The sequence below is a fragment of the Sparassis crispa genome, assembly GCF_003851025.1.
Source record: "Sparassis crispa DNA, contig_000000F, whole genome shotgun sequence".
Taxonomy (NCBI): Eukaryota; Fungi; Basidiomycota; class Agaricomycetes; order Polyporales; family Sparassidaceae; genus Sparassis; species Sparassis crispa.
In genome coordinates this window covers 821,336-836,421 of record NW_020939747.1, presented here as the reverse complement: position 1 = coordinate 836,421, position 15,086 = coordinate 821,336, and the positions used below count along the sequence as shown (strand labels likewise).

General features: G+C 50.4%; 4 protein-coding genes across 4 annotated transcripts; 2 read left to right on the top strand and 2 right to left on the bottom strand.

Annotated features, from left to right (window-relative positions):
- Nucleotides 1–5,186: 5,186 nt before the first annotated feature.
- SCP_0102700 (cytochrome P450) lies at nucleotides 5,187–6,933 on the top strand (the record flags this gene model as incomplete). The annotated part of the gene is made up of 6 exons (XM_027752509.1): nucleotides 5,187–5,374; nucleotides 5,425–5,494; nucleotides 5,549–5,578; nucleotides 5,635–6,138; nucleotides 6,194–6,702; nucleotides 6,759–6,933. The coding sequence occupies 6 exons, from the start codon at nucleotides 5,187–5,189 to the stop codon at nucleotides 6,931–6,933; spliced, it is 1,476 nt and encodes a 491-aa protein (XP_027608310.1).
- Nucleotides 6,934–7,400: 467 nt separating this feature from the next.
- SCP_0102690 (Ribosome assembly protein) lies at nucleotides 7,401–9,114 on the bottom strand (the record flags this gene model as incomplete). Its single annotated transcript, XM_027752508.1, has 4 exons — nucleotides 7,401–7,734; nucleotides 7,795–8,491; nucleotides 8,554–8,877; nucleotides 8,928–9,114. 4 exons carry the CDS (start codon nucleotides 9,112–9,114, stop codon nucleotides 7,401–7,403), a joined length of 1,542 nt encoding a protein of 513 aa, XP_027608309.1.
- A 534-nt stretch (nucleotides 9,115–9,648) lies between these two features.
- Nucleotides 9,649–12,148, top strand: SCP_0102680 (hypothetical protein; the record flags this gene model as incomplete). The annotated part of the gene is made up of 11 exons (XM_027752507.1): nucleotides 9,649–9,674; nucleotides 9,733–9,839; nucleotides 9,896–9,958; nucleotides 10,014–10,059; nucleotides 10,115–10,226; nucleotides 10,280–10,325; nucleotides 10,383–10,407; nucleotides 10,578–11,166; nucleotides 11,224–11,571; nucleotides 11,625–11,712; nucleotides 11,763–12,148. 11 exons carry the CDS (start codon nucleotides 9,649–9,651, stop codon nucleotides 12,146–12,148), a joined length of 1,836 nt encoding a protein of 611 aa, XP_027608308.1.
- Nucleotides 12,149–12,436: 288 nt separating this feature from the next.
- On the bottom strand, nucleotides 12,437–14,694 carry SCP_0102670 (Efflux pump FUS6; the record flags this gene model as incomplete). The annotated part of the gene is made up of 11 exons (XM_027752506.1): nucleotides 12,437–12,910; nucleotides 12,969–13,330; nucleotides 13,398–13,444; nucleotides 13,499–13,539; nucleotides 13,588–13,756; nucleotides 13,813–13,921; nucleotides 13,977–14,056; nucleotides 14,107–14,212; nucleotides 14,262–14,367; nucleotides 14,424–14,549; nucleotides 14,599–14,694. The coding sequence occupies 11 exons, from the start codon at nucleotides 14,692–14,694 to the stop codon at nucleotides 12,437–12,439; spliced, it is 1,716 nt and encodes a 571-aa protein (XP_027608307.1).
- Nucleotides 14,695–15,086: the final 392 nt, after the last annotated feature.

The window sequence follows — 15,086 nt, the reverse complement described above, 5'->3', positions numbered from 1 at the left end:
TCTCAACAGGATTGGCATACATACCTTGTCCTGGAACTTCTCGATCATCCTGCGGAAGCCCTTGGCGCGAGCACTGATGTCTGTGGACATCCTTAATATTCTCGGCCATAGACTTTCCATCTCTAACCCTTACCATGTCGACAGAAGGAAGATGGCCAGCCTATGCAAAATCACTTCAAACTGAAGTTCGTGAACATGTATATGAAGACTTCATGACGCACCAGACTGCCCTTGTCCACAGCTCGTCAGCAGGCAGCTCCCAAAACGGCGCGAGGTCCTCAATGATTCCGTCGTATTCGGTAATCATTAGGACATCGTTATCCTGCGCAAACCTCCACCATTCGTCAAATCCTAAAACTTGGCTCGAAATGAAACCTCGTCATGACATACCAATCTCGGTCCATAGTCTCAAATCGACACTAAGGCGACGGAAGTTTTCTGTGTGTTCGCCCCGACCGTAGATATTCGCGTCCATGGGCAGGCTTGTCTTCACGCGGAAGGATTGAGCGGTGTAGAAGACTGGATGAGAGGCGGTTGAGGAGAGCACCTCCTGCATGCTTGTACGGTATATGGAGAAGTGGGAGCGTCGCCTAAACGTCACTCACAACTTGACGACGGAGGACGAACGAAGTAAAGGTGAGGCTGCTGCATTCGACACGGGGCGTTAATGAGAGCGTCGACTGCATTACATGCGCCCCCTTGTCTTTTGTGAAAGACAAGCTTACGCACGCGCCGCAGAGACACGCCATGGTGGAACGATGAAGAACTATAGTTAGGGACAGCGTATGTGTGGCACTGCGACGTCCGTACATAGACTTGTCACTTAGACAAGCGGAGGTTATCGCTCAAGCTTTCAAGCTTCAAGTCACAAGCTTGACAGGCGTAGGCTGAGCAGGTTTCACCAAGTACTCGGTCGGACCACGTGGTTACGCAACCTCACCGAGAGTCCAACGAGGGCTGCCAGGGTGCTGTTACCACTGCTTATAATGCCTTTACAATATCGACTCAAGTCTACTTTCGACTATGCACACGAAGATACCATCAACTGTGTTGCAATAAGTCCTGATGGCAGTCATCTTGCTAGCGGAAGTACGGACAAGAAGATCATTGTCTGGTCGCTGACATTACAGGAACCTGTTCACCGTATCGTTGCACATTCAGCGGTCCTATCGCTGGTTTGGTCAAGCAATTCTGCCAGAATTCTATGTGGAACTGAAGATGGGACTTTGTTGACCATTTCCTTTGACCAGGTAGCGTGCACTTATGTTTGATACTTATTGGGTCTGGTCACTCACTTAATGTGCTCTCCATCAAACTCAAGGCAACCATAACTGCCTCCGGTTTTGAGGGCCACCCTGCTCCTATTGAGTCTCTTGCCATTAACTCTCAAACCAATGCACAACTTGCGAGTGCTGCTCTCAGTGTTGTGAAAGTATGGTTCTGGAAAGATACATGTGCGCAATTTTTGCTGACAAGTTATTGTCTACTTACTAAGGAAAGCAGACTCTCAGTGGAAGCTAGAAGGCATTGTGGATGATCCAGGTGCTATCCTTTTCACCGCTGAGTTTCGTTCGGAGGCACCAATTCGAGTAACTTCCCTTCATTGGCTCTCGACATCACCTTCCAATAATCATCTGGTGGTATCCTACCTTCACCATGGGGTAGTGTAAGTGCAATTGCCTATGTTTTCTTAGTCCTTGACTTGAATACATTGTATTGAAGCTGCCTGGCTCTGAACTCAGGGTCATTCTCAGTTCTGTGGTCACTGCGTCTGCCATTTTGGTAAGTCGATCACACATTGTCCACTGTGAGACTTTTGCAGGAATTCATGAATGTCTAGTGGATCATGCAGCATATCTCCTGATAACAAACTACTTGCAGTCAATGATATAACTCATGGATTCACACTGTATAAGATACCATCAGGACAGAAAGGCCTTCAGTTTCAGGTACCTCTTGAGAATATAGGGCTAGTATTGCCTATCGTCTTTATACATGGTGGTTCTGGACTGGTTGGTGGTACTTCAGTGGGTAAGGTGAGATGGTGGAGGGTTGATACTGGTGAGCATATGGGAACTTTGAGATATGGAGGTCAGTCTTGTTATATAGTTGTATTGTTTGATTAATGTCACACTCTGTTTTTAGAGCCATGCATAGTACAAGCTATTGCAGTAGGTGGATGTTATCCAAAGGCTGGTCAGATACTAAAATTGATTGATTAGGTATATGAGCATTGTCAGGAAGTAAGATATAGCATTGTTACAGGGACTAGTAAGCCAGGTATTAGCAACTCCATACAAATTTGGGAGACAGTTGATGTTGATGCTTGAATTTTTTATACTTGTAATTCACTTCTTTTACACACCTGCAATGTCAAACATATTAATGATATCATGTTGGCATTATGAAGGGGACAGGAATCTGGGTCATTCGCACAGGCAGAAGGTATGAGCAATATGGTAAAGCTGACAGAAGATTTAAGTACAATAGGATAGTGGGATGGTTATGTTGTAAATCAATAAGTCTTTGACCTTCACTTTTCCCTTTTCCCTTCGCTGTATTGTAATGTTAGTTGCTCTTAGTTAATCTAATGTAGTATTTTAGTACAGTAATACACTACATTACAGTATTAGTTACTGTAATATACTTATCTAATACTGTATGTCACTCTAGTATACTATTTAGCACTACATGCCACTATAATATACTGTAATGGACTGCACATTGCTTCGGTGTACTATTTAGCATGATACACTACTATATTAAACTATATAGTACAACTTATCACTGCATTGTACTCTATAGTGCAACATATCACTGCATTGAACTGTACAGTACTATATATCACTATAATGTATTAAAATCTCATCTCGTTAAAATCTCATTAACTTTAATTTTAAACTGTGTTTATTCTTACTTTTTCAAATTACTTTCAAATAAACGTGCAGTAAACCAACTTGATCTGTGTTAATTATACCACAAGATGTTTGAAATTATATGGTAAAATTGTTTAAAATAAATTTTAAGTATATTTTAACTAAATTCTGCATAATACTCCAGTTTATATATTTTTTTTTCTTAGATCATTGTATACAAACTATAATGATTAGTTTTAATAACTTTATTGTATATGAAGAAGACTTGACATCATACATCTGACAGATATTATAAAGACAGAATTCAGTAATGTTTGACTTTATAACATGGTTTATATGAAACTCATTTATAATAAGTGTAGACTAATCAGTGTCAGATATTAGAGAACTTTGAGAAATCTATTTGAAACAATATTTGAAAGAAATTTTAGATGGGTCTATAATAATTTCAGTATAATAAGCCATCATTCATGGTAAAGTTATTTTTAACATGTTTGAAATAAGTGACACTGCTTACACAAATCAAGCTCACTCTATTCTAAGAATAGTATTACAATAATTGAACCAGTTTACAAGAAAATGTGACCAGTATATTTGAGTAAATATGAAGTAATCAGTGTCAGATATCGGAGCACTTTTCAAAATCTATTTGAGACAGTATGTGAAAGATATTTTGGATATGCTCTCCAATAATCTCAGATAATAAGCCACCACTTATTATAAAGTTGTTTTCAATATGTTTCAAATATGTGACACTACTTACACAAATCAAATTCACTCTATTTTAAGGTTAACCTTACAATAATTGGACCAGATTACGGGAAAATGCACCCAGTGCAGCGAGGCCTCTGCTACGGGGAGGCCGCACTTTACTCACTTTCAGAAAGAGACTGCAAGCGCGGCTCCCCATCAAAACCGGCCGGCTGTCAACGGTCTCCCTTGCACAGAAACCAGGTTGCTGAGCAACTTAAGGGGGTTTCTGGGGTTTCCTGGTTTCTGGGGGTTTCTCAATAGAATTATCCTCAAAAGGATGATGATGATGATGAAAGTCTTAGTATTTATACTGCGAGCAGGCAAACAAGTGCCAAGGTACAGTGTGCTACGTAGTTAGACTCATAACTACTGGCTGGCGAGACGGGTATGGTAAACGGGAAGCGTCAAAACATGCTGCGGTGCAGCGTGGCTTATGAGAACTGCATTGATCGGGGGAAGTAACGGGAGTGAGTCAGGTCAAGACGGCATAGAGAACATGAAAGCATAGATCAGAAAGGTCCACTGAGAACGTCAGCCCATCCTCCCATATCCCGGCCTTTACCACCTCCACCTCACCCATACGCCCGCAAACCTACGCTAGCCTCGGGCCTCGTCACATGAGAAACGCACCGTCAGAGCCGGTGCCCCGACATTGCGGGGGTGGTCTTGTTCGCACGTCGTCCCCGAAGGGACCAGTTGGGTAGTTGGGAAGGTGTGTTGACGATGGTAATGTGGGATGAAAACAATGCGGGTAGGAAAGCGGGGAGAGTAAGAATTGGATCCCGGACCCGGCGCGGTGCCTTGCCTTGGTTAGGGTGGCCTACTTGAAACTCGACGGCAGCGAAGGCTGGAATGCTGTCGGGAGAGGACCTGGGGACGATGCATGACCGTCGATGGGGTCTGTCGAGCAGCTAAGTTGTCGGGATGTGATGGATACATCGCGAGGGAGTCGGATGTACCAACTGGCTGGCGGTGAGTGGTCGGAGATCGTCCGAAGCAACGGCGACGGCTTAGATCCCAACGTTCTGGCGATACGGGGTAGCCTACAACTCTCCCATAGGTGAGAGCTGATCTGACTGGGAGTACCGGTTGGTACTCCCTCTCTTTGCTCGACGAGGAGCGTGGGAAAACTCGCACCAGGTGGTGGTACGAGTCCAAGGTGCCAGGACCCCCGCCGGACATCAAAAGGACATGTGGTGAAACACCAGCGAAGGGACATTTCAGGTATCTAGATGAGGTACCTGTTAGTCTGGCATAGACACAAACGCATAGAATTCGAAACGCGCCTTCCAATATTGTCAATATTAATGGCGGCCAAGCATGCAGTTCTGTATCCTTCTACTAGCTCTAGTACTTCTGCATACCAAGCGTTTTAGACCAGCCGAGCCAGGCGCCAATATCTGTGTATGTTGCAACCTCGCTGTACTCGCATTTTTCACACCCTGTCGTTCCGCAAATAGCTATAGCTGTAACATGTGCGCTAATCGAAACAACGAACGATCTAGGGGCCATACATAAAATCCCCACTACTTCCCCCTTCCCGGCCAGCAGTTCCCCATGTTCGAACTATCTGCAAGTTCGATACCCAGCTGGGCGGCCGCCCTGCTGCTGCCTTTCATATTCCTTCTGTGGAGGACATATCGGCCGTCCGACTCTCGAAGGGCACCTCTAGTGTCGTACTGGATCCCATGGGTTGGTTCGGCAGTTGACTTGGCTAAACCGGATGCCTTCTTCAAAGGCGCAACGTGAGTGGATCCTCATGGCCACGACGTTTCCGATAATGACACCGGAAAAGCGAGAAGTACGGTCCTGTCTTTCGTGTCAAAGCCCTAGGGCGAGAGTCAACGTATATCAATTCGCCATCGGTAAGGGCTGCCACTGTTGCCCTGACAGTCGAGGTTTACTCTCCTATTACCTAGTTGATAAATGCTGTATATCGAGACAACAAGGTGCGTATGGGACATGTGTTGCCGCGCATGAAACTGATTTATCACAATGAACGCAGCGTTTTGATTTCCAGGCCATCCGTCTGGACATGAACGAGTACTTGTTTTCGATCCCTACTGCCGCCAATCGAGGGCCGCATATGCTCGGCCATTGGTTCCCTGCACAGCATCGCTTGCTCTCACCGAATGCCGTTCCCCAGATCCTCAGAGCGTACACGCGAGAAGCGTATGACGCTCTGATGAAGGCAATCGAAATCCACGACGGTTGTGCTACACCTCTATTTCCCTTCATTATTCCATCAGCGTATGACTCGTCTGCAAAGGCGTTCTTTGGACATACTTTCCCTACAGAGAGAACTTTTGCTCCGTTTAACAAGTTCAATGATTCCTTTCACTTGATTGCTGCCGGTGCCCCCCGGTTCCTAGTGGCCAGCTCGCGTCGAGCGTGGTGGAATGTCGTCGACATCTTTACGGAGTACTTAGAACAGCTTGAGAAGTTACAGGACGAGGATCTTGCTCCCATTGTGCGGCTTGCAATGGATATACGAAGAGAAGGAGAATGGGTGAGTGTCCGCGTACCCTCGACGCCGACTGATTGTAGAATTGCATTTCTGCCAGGACACCCGAACGTCTGCGACTGCATTGGCAGCAATTCTATGGGCTCTCGAAGGAAACGCACCTTTGGCTGCGTACTGGCTTGTCGCATTGCTTCTCCAGGAGTCCGAAGGCCTTCGCCCACTGATCTCCGAGGTGGATGAGGCTCGCGCCAGCTGGTTGTCCGCGCATCCACAGACCAAGCTTGACGCTTCCACATTCTATGACTTCCTCGCCGACTCACCTTTGCCGCTGCTCAACTCCACAATCCAAGAAACCCTGAGGGTCACGTCGTCTGTCTTCTCCATCCGCCGGGTCGTTGCACCCGTTGAGATTGGCGGTTACCAGTTCAATCCGGGGGAAGAAATTATATGTGCGACGCGATCCGTCCATATGGACGAGCAAGTGCACCCTGAGCCGCAGTTGCTAAAGAAAGAAAGATACGTTGGCACTGTACACGCTAAGAAAGACGGGCAGAACGTCCCCAACCATTCGATGCCGTTTGGTGGCGGCGTGTCCATGTGCGAAGGCAGGCGAGTGCAAATATTTTGTGTGCCTGTGTTCACGCTCACCTTCATTCGACTGCCAGACATTTCGCACTCGGCGAGCTGAAAACGTTTATAGCATTGTTGTTGACTTACGCTACTATTGAGCGGGACCCTTCTTCCAGCTCGAAACCCGATTTGATGTGGGAGAGGATGGGGGTTGGCATCATGCCACCGCGAGGAGATATCAAGGTCATCGTTGGCAAACGCAAGTTATAAGTCATCCATTGTGTGATTGTTACGCCGTGGACTGACATTCTAATTGTGGACTGACATGACATCGTGACTGGTACACGCCTAGGATTGCACTGATTTCACCTCGTTACAGTGTACTTCTGATCGCTTCATAAATACATCCGAAGACGGTACACAATTTGAAGTCTGAAAATTTAGCGGTCGATGACCGCGTTGGTAACCCTAATACTATCTGTTTATGGTCAGGGAATAACCGGCAGAACCTCACCGCTGTGACTCATCCTTAAAGGCATCGAACAACGGTCAATAGGACTGTAGATCAAGTGAGGGCTGCCGGGTTGAAACTGGTCATAAACGGATCCGCGGATCAGATATAAGGAGCAGCGCAGAGAATGCAGTGCATTTATATGCGTCGCACAAGCGATGGAGTCCACAGCATGATCAGCAGTTTCCCGGAGGGAGTTAAAGGCTACAACATGTAATTGAACAACTCAAACTGAAATCGTCTTGAACACGTTGAACCCATCCAGAGCCGTGCTAATGACTGCGCCTGGGATCTGTGGATGCCAGTGCACCTCCTTTACGTCCTTCTGGCCTTGATGCACGAACAGCAGTTGCGGGGGCACGTCCCGCCCGCCCTCTGGAGTCTTTTCCATCGCTCCGGATTCCTCGTCATCCTGCTCGACGGCGAGGTCCCAGAGCGTTACCTGGTCATCTGCGCCCGACGCCGCGAAGATGGAGTCTTCGGTAGGATGCCATTCGATGGAGGTGATGGGTGCACGATGCCAAGAGAAGGTAGCCACCGGTGTGGGGTCCGGCGCGATTCTGCGAATCCTACAGGTTTAGCACAATTCTGTCGAGCTGGGTGATAGCTCGAATACGCACCCTTGCTTCTTCACGTTTCGCAGATCCCATACCTTGATGCCACCTTCGTCTCCGCCGCTCAGGAGCAAGTAGCTTGTTGCACGATTCCAGCTGATGACGTTCACGTCGGACTCGTGGGCTTGCTCGATGCCGGCGACGCTCTTCCGCCCTTTGCTCCGCACGTCCCAGATCTGCACGCTCTGGTCTGCCGAGCACGACGCAAAGACCGTCGCCTCCGAAGGACTCCACTGGATGTCCTCCACGCTCGATGTATGCGAGACGAATGGCTGTGTGAGCGCGTTGAACCCAGATGACGTGGTGGTCGTAAGGTATATCTTCGAATGGATGTCTCCTGTCAAGATGCGCAGCCCGGACGGGTTCGCGCCGCCGGACGACGCCCAGTCCATCGCGAAGCCCTCTGCCCGGCCGTGTGAGTTTATGGTGAACGCGGGCTTGTGTGTTCTTGATTTGTCGACTGTGTAGCCAGGGACGTCGAGTGCCTCTATCAGTGGTCGGACGTCCCATATATGCACTTTTCCTGTTTCTGCCCAACTGGCGACGTAGTATGGCTGTGACACAGATGGAAGGGGTGACGAAAGGGGAAGTGGTTGTGCGCGGACGCGGTTCACGCCGCCAAGCTGAGGTACAGAACGGAACTCTAGGATTGGGTCGTCGTCAAGCGCATCGTCGTCGTCCTCATCATCAGAGTCGGAGTCGTCTAGATTCAGAATGGTTTAGCAGGGTATCAGGAATGGAAGTTCATACCGAATGCTTACTTACCACCGTCCTTCTGCGTCCGCTGTAGTGAACTCATCTTATATACAGTGAGCTCGTTATTTTTTGCGACATCCGCTTGCGTGCCTGCGACGATATAGGCAGTAGCAGGGAAACGCTGCCGCTGATCTCCTAGATTATCTCGCAGGACGTCGAAGGAGAGACATGGCCAGTTGACGTTCATCGAGTGTCGCATGAGATATACAGAATCATCGGGCTCGAGTATCTCGTCTTTCCCGAGGTGGTGGACGCCTGGAATGAAGATATCTGGCGGTGCCGGCTGTTCGTCGGATTCTTCAATTGCAGGCAGCACCTCGTCGACCTCCATGTCTTCACACCGACAATGAGAACAATTGCAGGCGACCTTACGCAACACTTACCATCTTCTCCCTCATTAGCCTCGTCATCAATGACTTCTTCATCGCTCTCGAACTCATCCTCCCACCCGTCCTCGAATTCCCCCATTTCATCCTGCGCTGAGGGCTCGCGGACAGTGCTTCTACGAGGAATCTTTCGGGAGTCGCTCGTTGATGCCGACTGTACCTCTGTTACTGAACGTTTTGACATGGTGGGGAGCACTACGGTCTGGTGAAGAAACGCTGCGGACGAATATGGCTCGATCTCAGGCTCGATCCAAAATTTTGGTGAATGCATCCACGTGACACGCGACACGCGTTCGTCGGCATCATGCAGTCGCTCAGATTTACTGTTACTCAATTCCGCGCTTGCGAGGCTGTCCGGCGTGCTGCGTATTGCTTACTATGCTCCGTTGTGCTGACGAAGCGTTCATGTCAGGAAATTTGAAGCGAATGTTGAGGTCTCTCGTTGACATGCCATCACATCCTAGACGCGCGTCAACAATATAAAGGCTCGCTCCAGGTTCATAATCCCCCACCCATCTTCCCTGTCGTGTGAATTTACAGTATACATATACGACTGCGCAAGAGAATTTTCGAATTTTCCCGGGTATCGAGGACCATTCAGCCAATCCATCCACGTGCTACACGTTCGCCCCGGCAATAGGCACACACACTCGCATAAATTGTGCAGTCCCCCTCCAACAACGACCAACAACCTGTGCATCCTCTCGTTCTACTCGATATGTCCGCCATTACTATCCCTCGAGAGTTCGTACCCGCTACTTTGTGCTGGAGGTCGCGCCATATGTGCTTACCTTGACTGCAGGTTCGTATATCCTGTGTCTGCTGTCGTCTCGACCTTATGGTTGACGACGTGGCAGACCATCAAAGTTGGAAGGGCCCGCAAGGCAGCGAATATCAAGTATCCCCAGCGTAGGATTTTGTTGTTGCACCGTTCGTCACCGTACTAATTACACTATTGCGGCCAGTGTACGCTGAAAAGGCCGAGGCGGAAGCCAAGAAAGAGGCACAAATATTCAACTGCGCCCAGCGTATGTGACATGGTTTTGATGAGAAGTGTACCATGTAGCTTACGACATATCTCAGGTGCCCACCAAAACACACTCGAAAATTTGCCCTTAATTGTGGTTGGGTGAGTTCAATCACTGTATACGAAGATATCTAGTGATTGAACGCGTTCATACTAGCACACTCGTGGTGGGGACAAAGTACCCTGTCGTTGCAGCTTCTATGTGTGGCTTCTGGACATTCTGCCGCGTCCTGTACACCATTGGCTACAGCACCGGGGACCCCGCCCGGGTAAGTGGTCTAAGACGCAGTACAGAAAATGTACGGCTGACATCTCTCTCCAGCGCAGCTACATGGGCTCAACTGGCTTGGGCGCACTGGCAATGGTTGGTGAGTATACGTATCTTGAAATGTCTTGTCGTTTGTGTTCTGAAGCTTGTTCCTCAGGCATCTTGTTTGGCGCTACTTGGACGTGCGCTAAGGCTGTTCTTGAGACGTTGTGATACGGAGTGGGAGAGTGGTTGCCCCATTTTGAATATCGTCAAGTATCCCACTTTGTAGCGCAATACTAGTAGTGAAAGATATAAGAGAGTGAATGCCCGGATCGAGGTGGTGTAGTGACTTCGTCTGTGGCCGGTTTAGTTGCCGTCCAAACCTGCAACCACTGAGGCGTCTATATGCCGTCGCCTCATCCTCCTCTCTCCTGTCCCAGTTCTCATCCACATGCGCCACCATGTCGGGTCTATCGCGCCGCCCATCGCTGCCCACGACGTCCTCCGCCTTTGCCTTGCCGGCATCAACGTCCTCATCAGTGTTCAACAACCCGACGCCTGCAGTAGCCTCAGATGATCTTGCCCTATTCATGCTCCGTTACCGTCTGCACTCACCTCGAGGCTATTTATCCGAAACCCGCCTGCACAGCCCTCTCGCGATCTCCTTTACCATTCCGCGAAGGTACAGCACCAGCACCAGCGTCAACGGCGAGGAGTCCGAGAGCGACCGTGACAAAATGTCCACAGACAGCGACTCGGGTAGTGCTACGCCTCTCTTACCCGCGCCCATCGTCGGCTCGCTGAGCGACAGCAGCTTGAAGACGAGCAGGCCCCGCAGCCCGGCTACCCCACCTCCGCGCAGCGCCCCTGCAGCGATGCCGTCCGCAAGCAGCAGCACCAGCGACATGTCGCTGGAACCCCCGTACCGCGGCGCGCACCGCCGGCGGCCCTCGCATGCTGTAGCTAGCCTGCCTTTCTTACTCTATGCGCGCGGACCTGACCACGTTTCTGCGCAGTTGAGAGTCCCGAGCATACTCAGGCTCATTTCCGAGGCGCACCCCGAAGAGAACGAGGTGCAGTCAGAGGCACAGTTCCAGCGACTGGTCGCATCGGTCTCTGCGCTGCCCACTCGGCCGCGCACCCCACGCGCGGCATCGGACCGCGGACGATACCCAGAAGAGGCGGACGTTGAAGAAAACGCAAGGGAAGAAACGCCCAGCGACGACGGCGAACTCGACGACGATTTGTTCGCATACATTAACTCTGTCAATGCCACTAAGCCCGTCACGCCTGCGCAGAGCATCAACGGGGACGATATCTGCACGCTCGATAGTCCTATGGCGGTCGCCATGGACGTTGATTTGGTCTGTATCCACCTGCTCGTCCGCTGTCACCAGTTTAATGATTCTGCCAACAGCCTTCCATGTCAGGATCACCCATCATGTCCACATGGAGGTACACCCCACCTCCTACATCGAGTGCTGTGCGCAGCAACAAGCGGAAATGTACGTCACTGAACGCCAAAACTCGAGCGCAATCTCACAGACTCCGTCAGTGGAAGACCGGTATGATCCTTACCCAACAGTTTCCAAGCGGCGCGCGGTCTCGCCGTCTCTGTCCTACCTACGCGCGTCAGGTGGCGCGCCGCGGCTCTCCATGCCGATACCGATACCGGTCCCGCCCAGCGGCCTGAACTCCGGCGCCTCCTCGCCCATCGTCCCTTCGTCGGGTTCGTACTTCAGCTCCAGTTTCATCAACCGGACTTCGAGCGCGATGTCCAGTCCGACGTTGCGTGCCCAGATCGGACTCTCCAGCCCAGTGCTGAGGCCGATAATTCGCTCGCGACGAATCGCGGGCGATGAAGAAAGGGAGGTCGATGGGGCTGGTCACGCTGTGAATGGGCTAACCCTGAGCGACCCGCACCCTCCCACATCACTGTAGATATTAGCTTCTATTCACCACATTGTTTTTGTGCATCCCCAATCACTCTGCATTGCTCATCTTCATCCGGCCCCCCGCATTGTAACACTAGATGTTCCGTATTCATATTCGATAATGTCCGTGTCTTACTGCAGCAGACTGCTATTGTATACGTATACATATTGTAGCGTATTGTACAGGATGCTTCCTGCCGTGTAGGGAGACAGGTCGCACCATCTCAAGATAAGCGATGAAAAAGCAAATGCGTGATGCAGATTAATGCTGCAACCAATTGAACGCGCATACGTACTATGCAGTCTCCACGACCGCACTCGCAGCCGCACCGTCTGCTGTAACTTCACCCGTTTCGACATCAGCAGAGGTGCCCTCGTCTAGCACCTGCACCTCCCCACTCTCTGTGTTTTTCTCCATCTTGGGCTCGCTTTCCTGGCTGTCAACCGCCTTGGCCTGCGCCGTGGCATCGGACGTGCTATCGACACCCCATTCGTCGTCCGTGTACGTGTGCAGCGGCAGATGCTTCATGAGAAGGCTCGCGAGGATCCCGAGCCCGCCGATCCCGATCATCACCTCCCACACGACCTTCAGGCTTGTCGCAAACGCAGCGCGCACTTCGCCGCTGAGGCTGGGCGGCAGCTTCCCGATGATGGGGATGATGGAGTACGCGATCTGCGCGCCCTGCGGGAACTGGCTCGAGAAGCCTTCAGGAAGGTGCTTCAGCAGCTGGTTTTGCAGTACCGTTCCGCCAATGGTGACACCCCAGACCTGTAATTTGCAAACAGAAGATAAGCAGCAATTCCAAAACTCGATTGCGATTACAGACCTGGCCGAACGAACGAGCGAACGCGTATAACGCCAATGCGTATGCGTTTGCAGACACTGGCAGCGGCGCCAGGACTGGGAAATACGTTGTTGTGATGACGAGACCTATGCCGGCACCGACCAGGATAACGTATCCGATAGACTTGCCAAGGTTCGTGTCATCCTTGAGCGTGCTCATGAGGCCAAATGAGACGAGGACGATGGCCCAGCCGAGCCAGATTTGAGGCCTGTACCGCTTGGTCGCGGCTACACTCACTCCACCGATAATGCTCAAGAGCGCGCATGAGGTGAAGCCCAGCGAGTCTACACCGGACGCGATGGGACCGGCACTTTTGCATGCTTGGAAGTAGATTGGGAAGTAATCTACCGCAAAGCGCACGCTGGTAAGAAATTGCCGAAACGTCACTGACCGCAAGATGACCATGCTCACAGACGACACCTGTCAAGCAAAGTGCAAGAATGAAAGCCTGCACATATCTGACAGCAGGGTGTTCAATGATCACTGGACTCGGAAAAAATATGTGTACGTACCCGCTAAGACCTGTACGTGTGGACATGAGGGAGAATGGAACCTGCGCCCACCTGTCAGAGCACGTATAATCATTCGAGCACGAACGTACAATGGGATGCTTTGCAAGCATGGCCTCATAGAGCAGGAAGACACCGAGACCGACAATTCCAAGGACCAGAGGCACTAACACTCGCGGTGAGGACCACGGATACTGTACTCCACCCCAGGTGAGTGCAATCATGAGCGAGGTCGAAGCAGGAATGACCAAGGCGTTGCCGCTGAAATAGAGCATGGGCATTGAGGGACTGCGATATCATAGAAAATACGAACTTACATCCAATCCATTTTCGAGAGCTTCTGTCCTATTGTTCCGCTTGGCGTCTTTAGTTTCAGGAAGGTGAGTACGAGGACTCCAGCTAAGCCGGTGACGAAGAGGTTGAGGTCTGGAGAGCGCAGTATTGGTGTAGCCAATGCAGTAGATAATACAGAAGGACGAACAGAACAGCCATCTCCATTTGCCGTTTTCAGCAAAGGCTCCACCGATGACAGGACCAGAGCAGGAAGCAACAGACCAGGCTCTGCAAGATGTTAGAGCCCTAGTGACGTTAAGTACAAGGGTAGGACTTGCATGCCAATCAACCCGTTGAATGTGCCACGAGTTCGAAGCGGAACCAGGTCGGACAGGATGATCTGCGTAAGAGCCGTGATACCACCGGCACCCACACCTTGCACGGCTGGATACATTATGAGGATAGAGTTGATGACAATCAAACAATAACTCACTTCGTCCTGCGATTAGGAAGTTCATTGAGGTGGCAGCTCCACAGAGTGCGCTGCCGACCAAGAAAAATACCATGGATCCCAGCATGGTCGGACGGCGCCCGAAGACCTGCGCAAACGATCACATCTGAGAGCGGGACCCACATAAAAGTCTAATATGCGCACCTGCGCCAGGCCCCCACTCATGGGAAGAAACGCGGTGGAGGACATCGTATATGCAGAACCAATCCAGATGAACTGGCTACCATGGAGATCGTTTGTTATCGTAGGAAGGGCCGTAGATACTGCAGTCTGAGTTCCATGTCAGCAAGGGGCACAATTATAAGAAGATGGCGCTCACCGTATCCAACGCTGTCGTGAATGTTGCCACTGTAATGGAGAAGAAAATGGCCCAGAAACGCCAGCCCCGTCCAGGGACTGATTCGTGCTCAGTCATAGAGAATTAGGAAGAAGGGTATAGATCTGGGTAGGTTTGGGCTATTCTCCCAAAGGCAGACTACAAAATCATCCCTGTTAAGTGGAGGAGGGGACGAGGTGATATGATGTGGCATGTGCATTTATAAGTACATGACTTGCCCATCAGCATAGATCTCTCGGTTGGCATCAAGCCACTCCGGCGCTCTGGATGGCAGATGGGCGGGAATCCTGCCATGAGAAGCATGACTTCTCCAAAGCGCCCTGATGTGGCACTGCACTGGCTCATTGAATACATGCATACACGTCGCATTAGTGGACTGGTAGTAGCAAGCCTGCGACGTCGACGACAGGAGTCATTCCATACATACAACACTACTGTAGGCCTTGATTCATGAGTTGAGCAAATCCAGT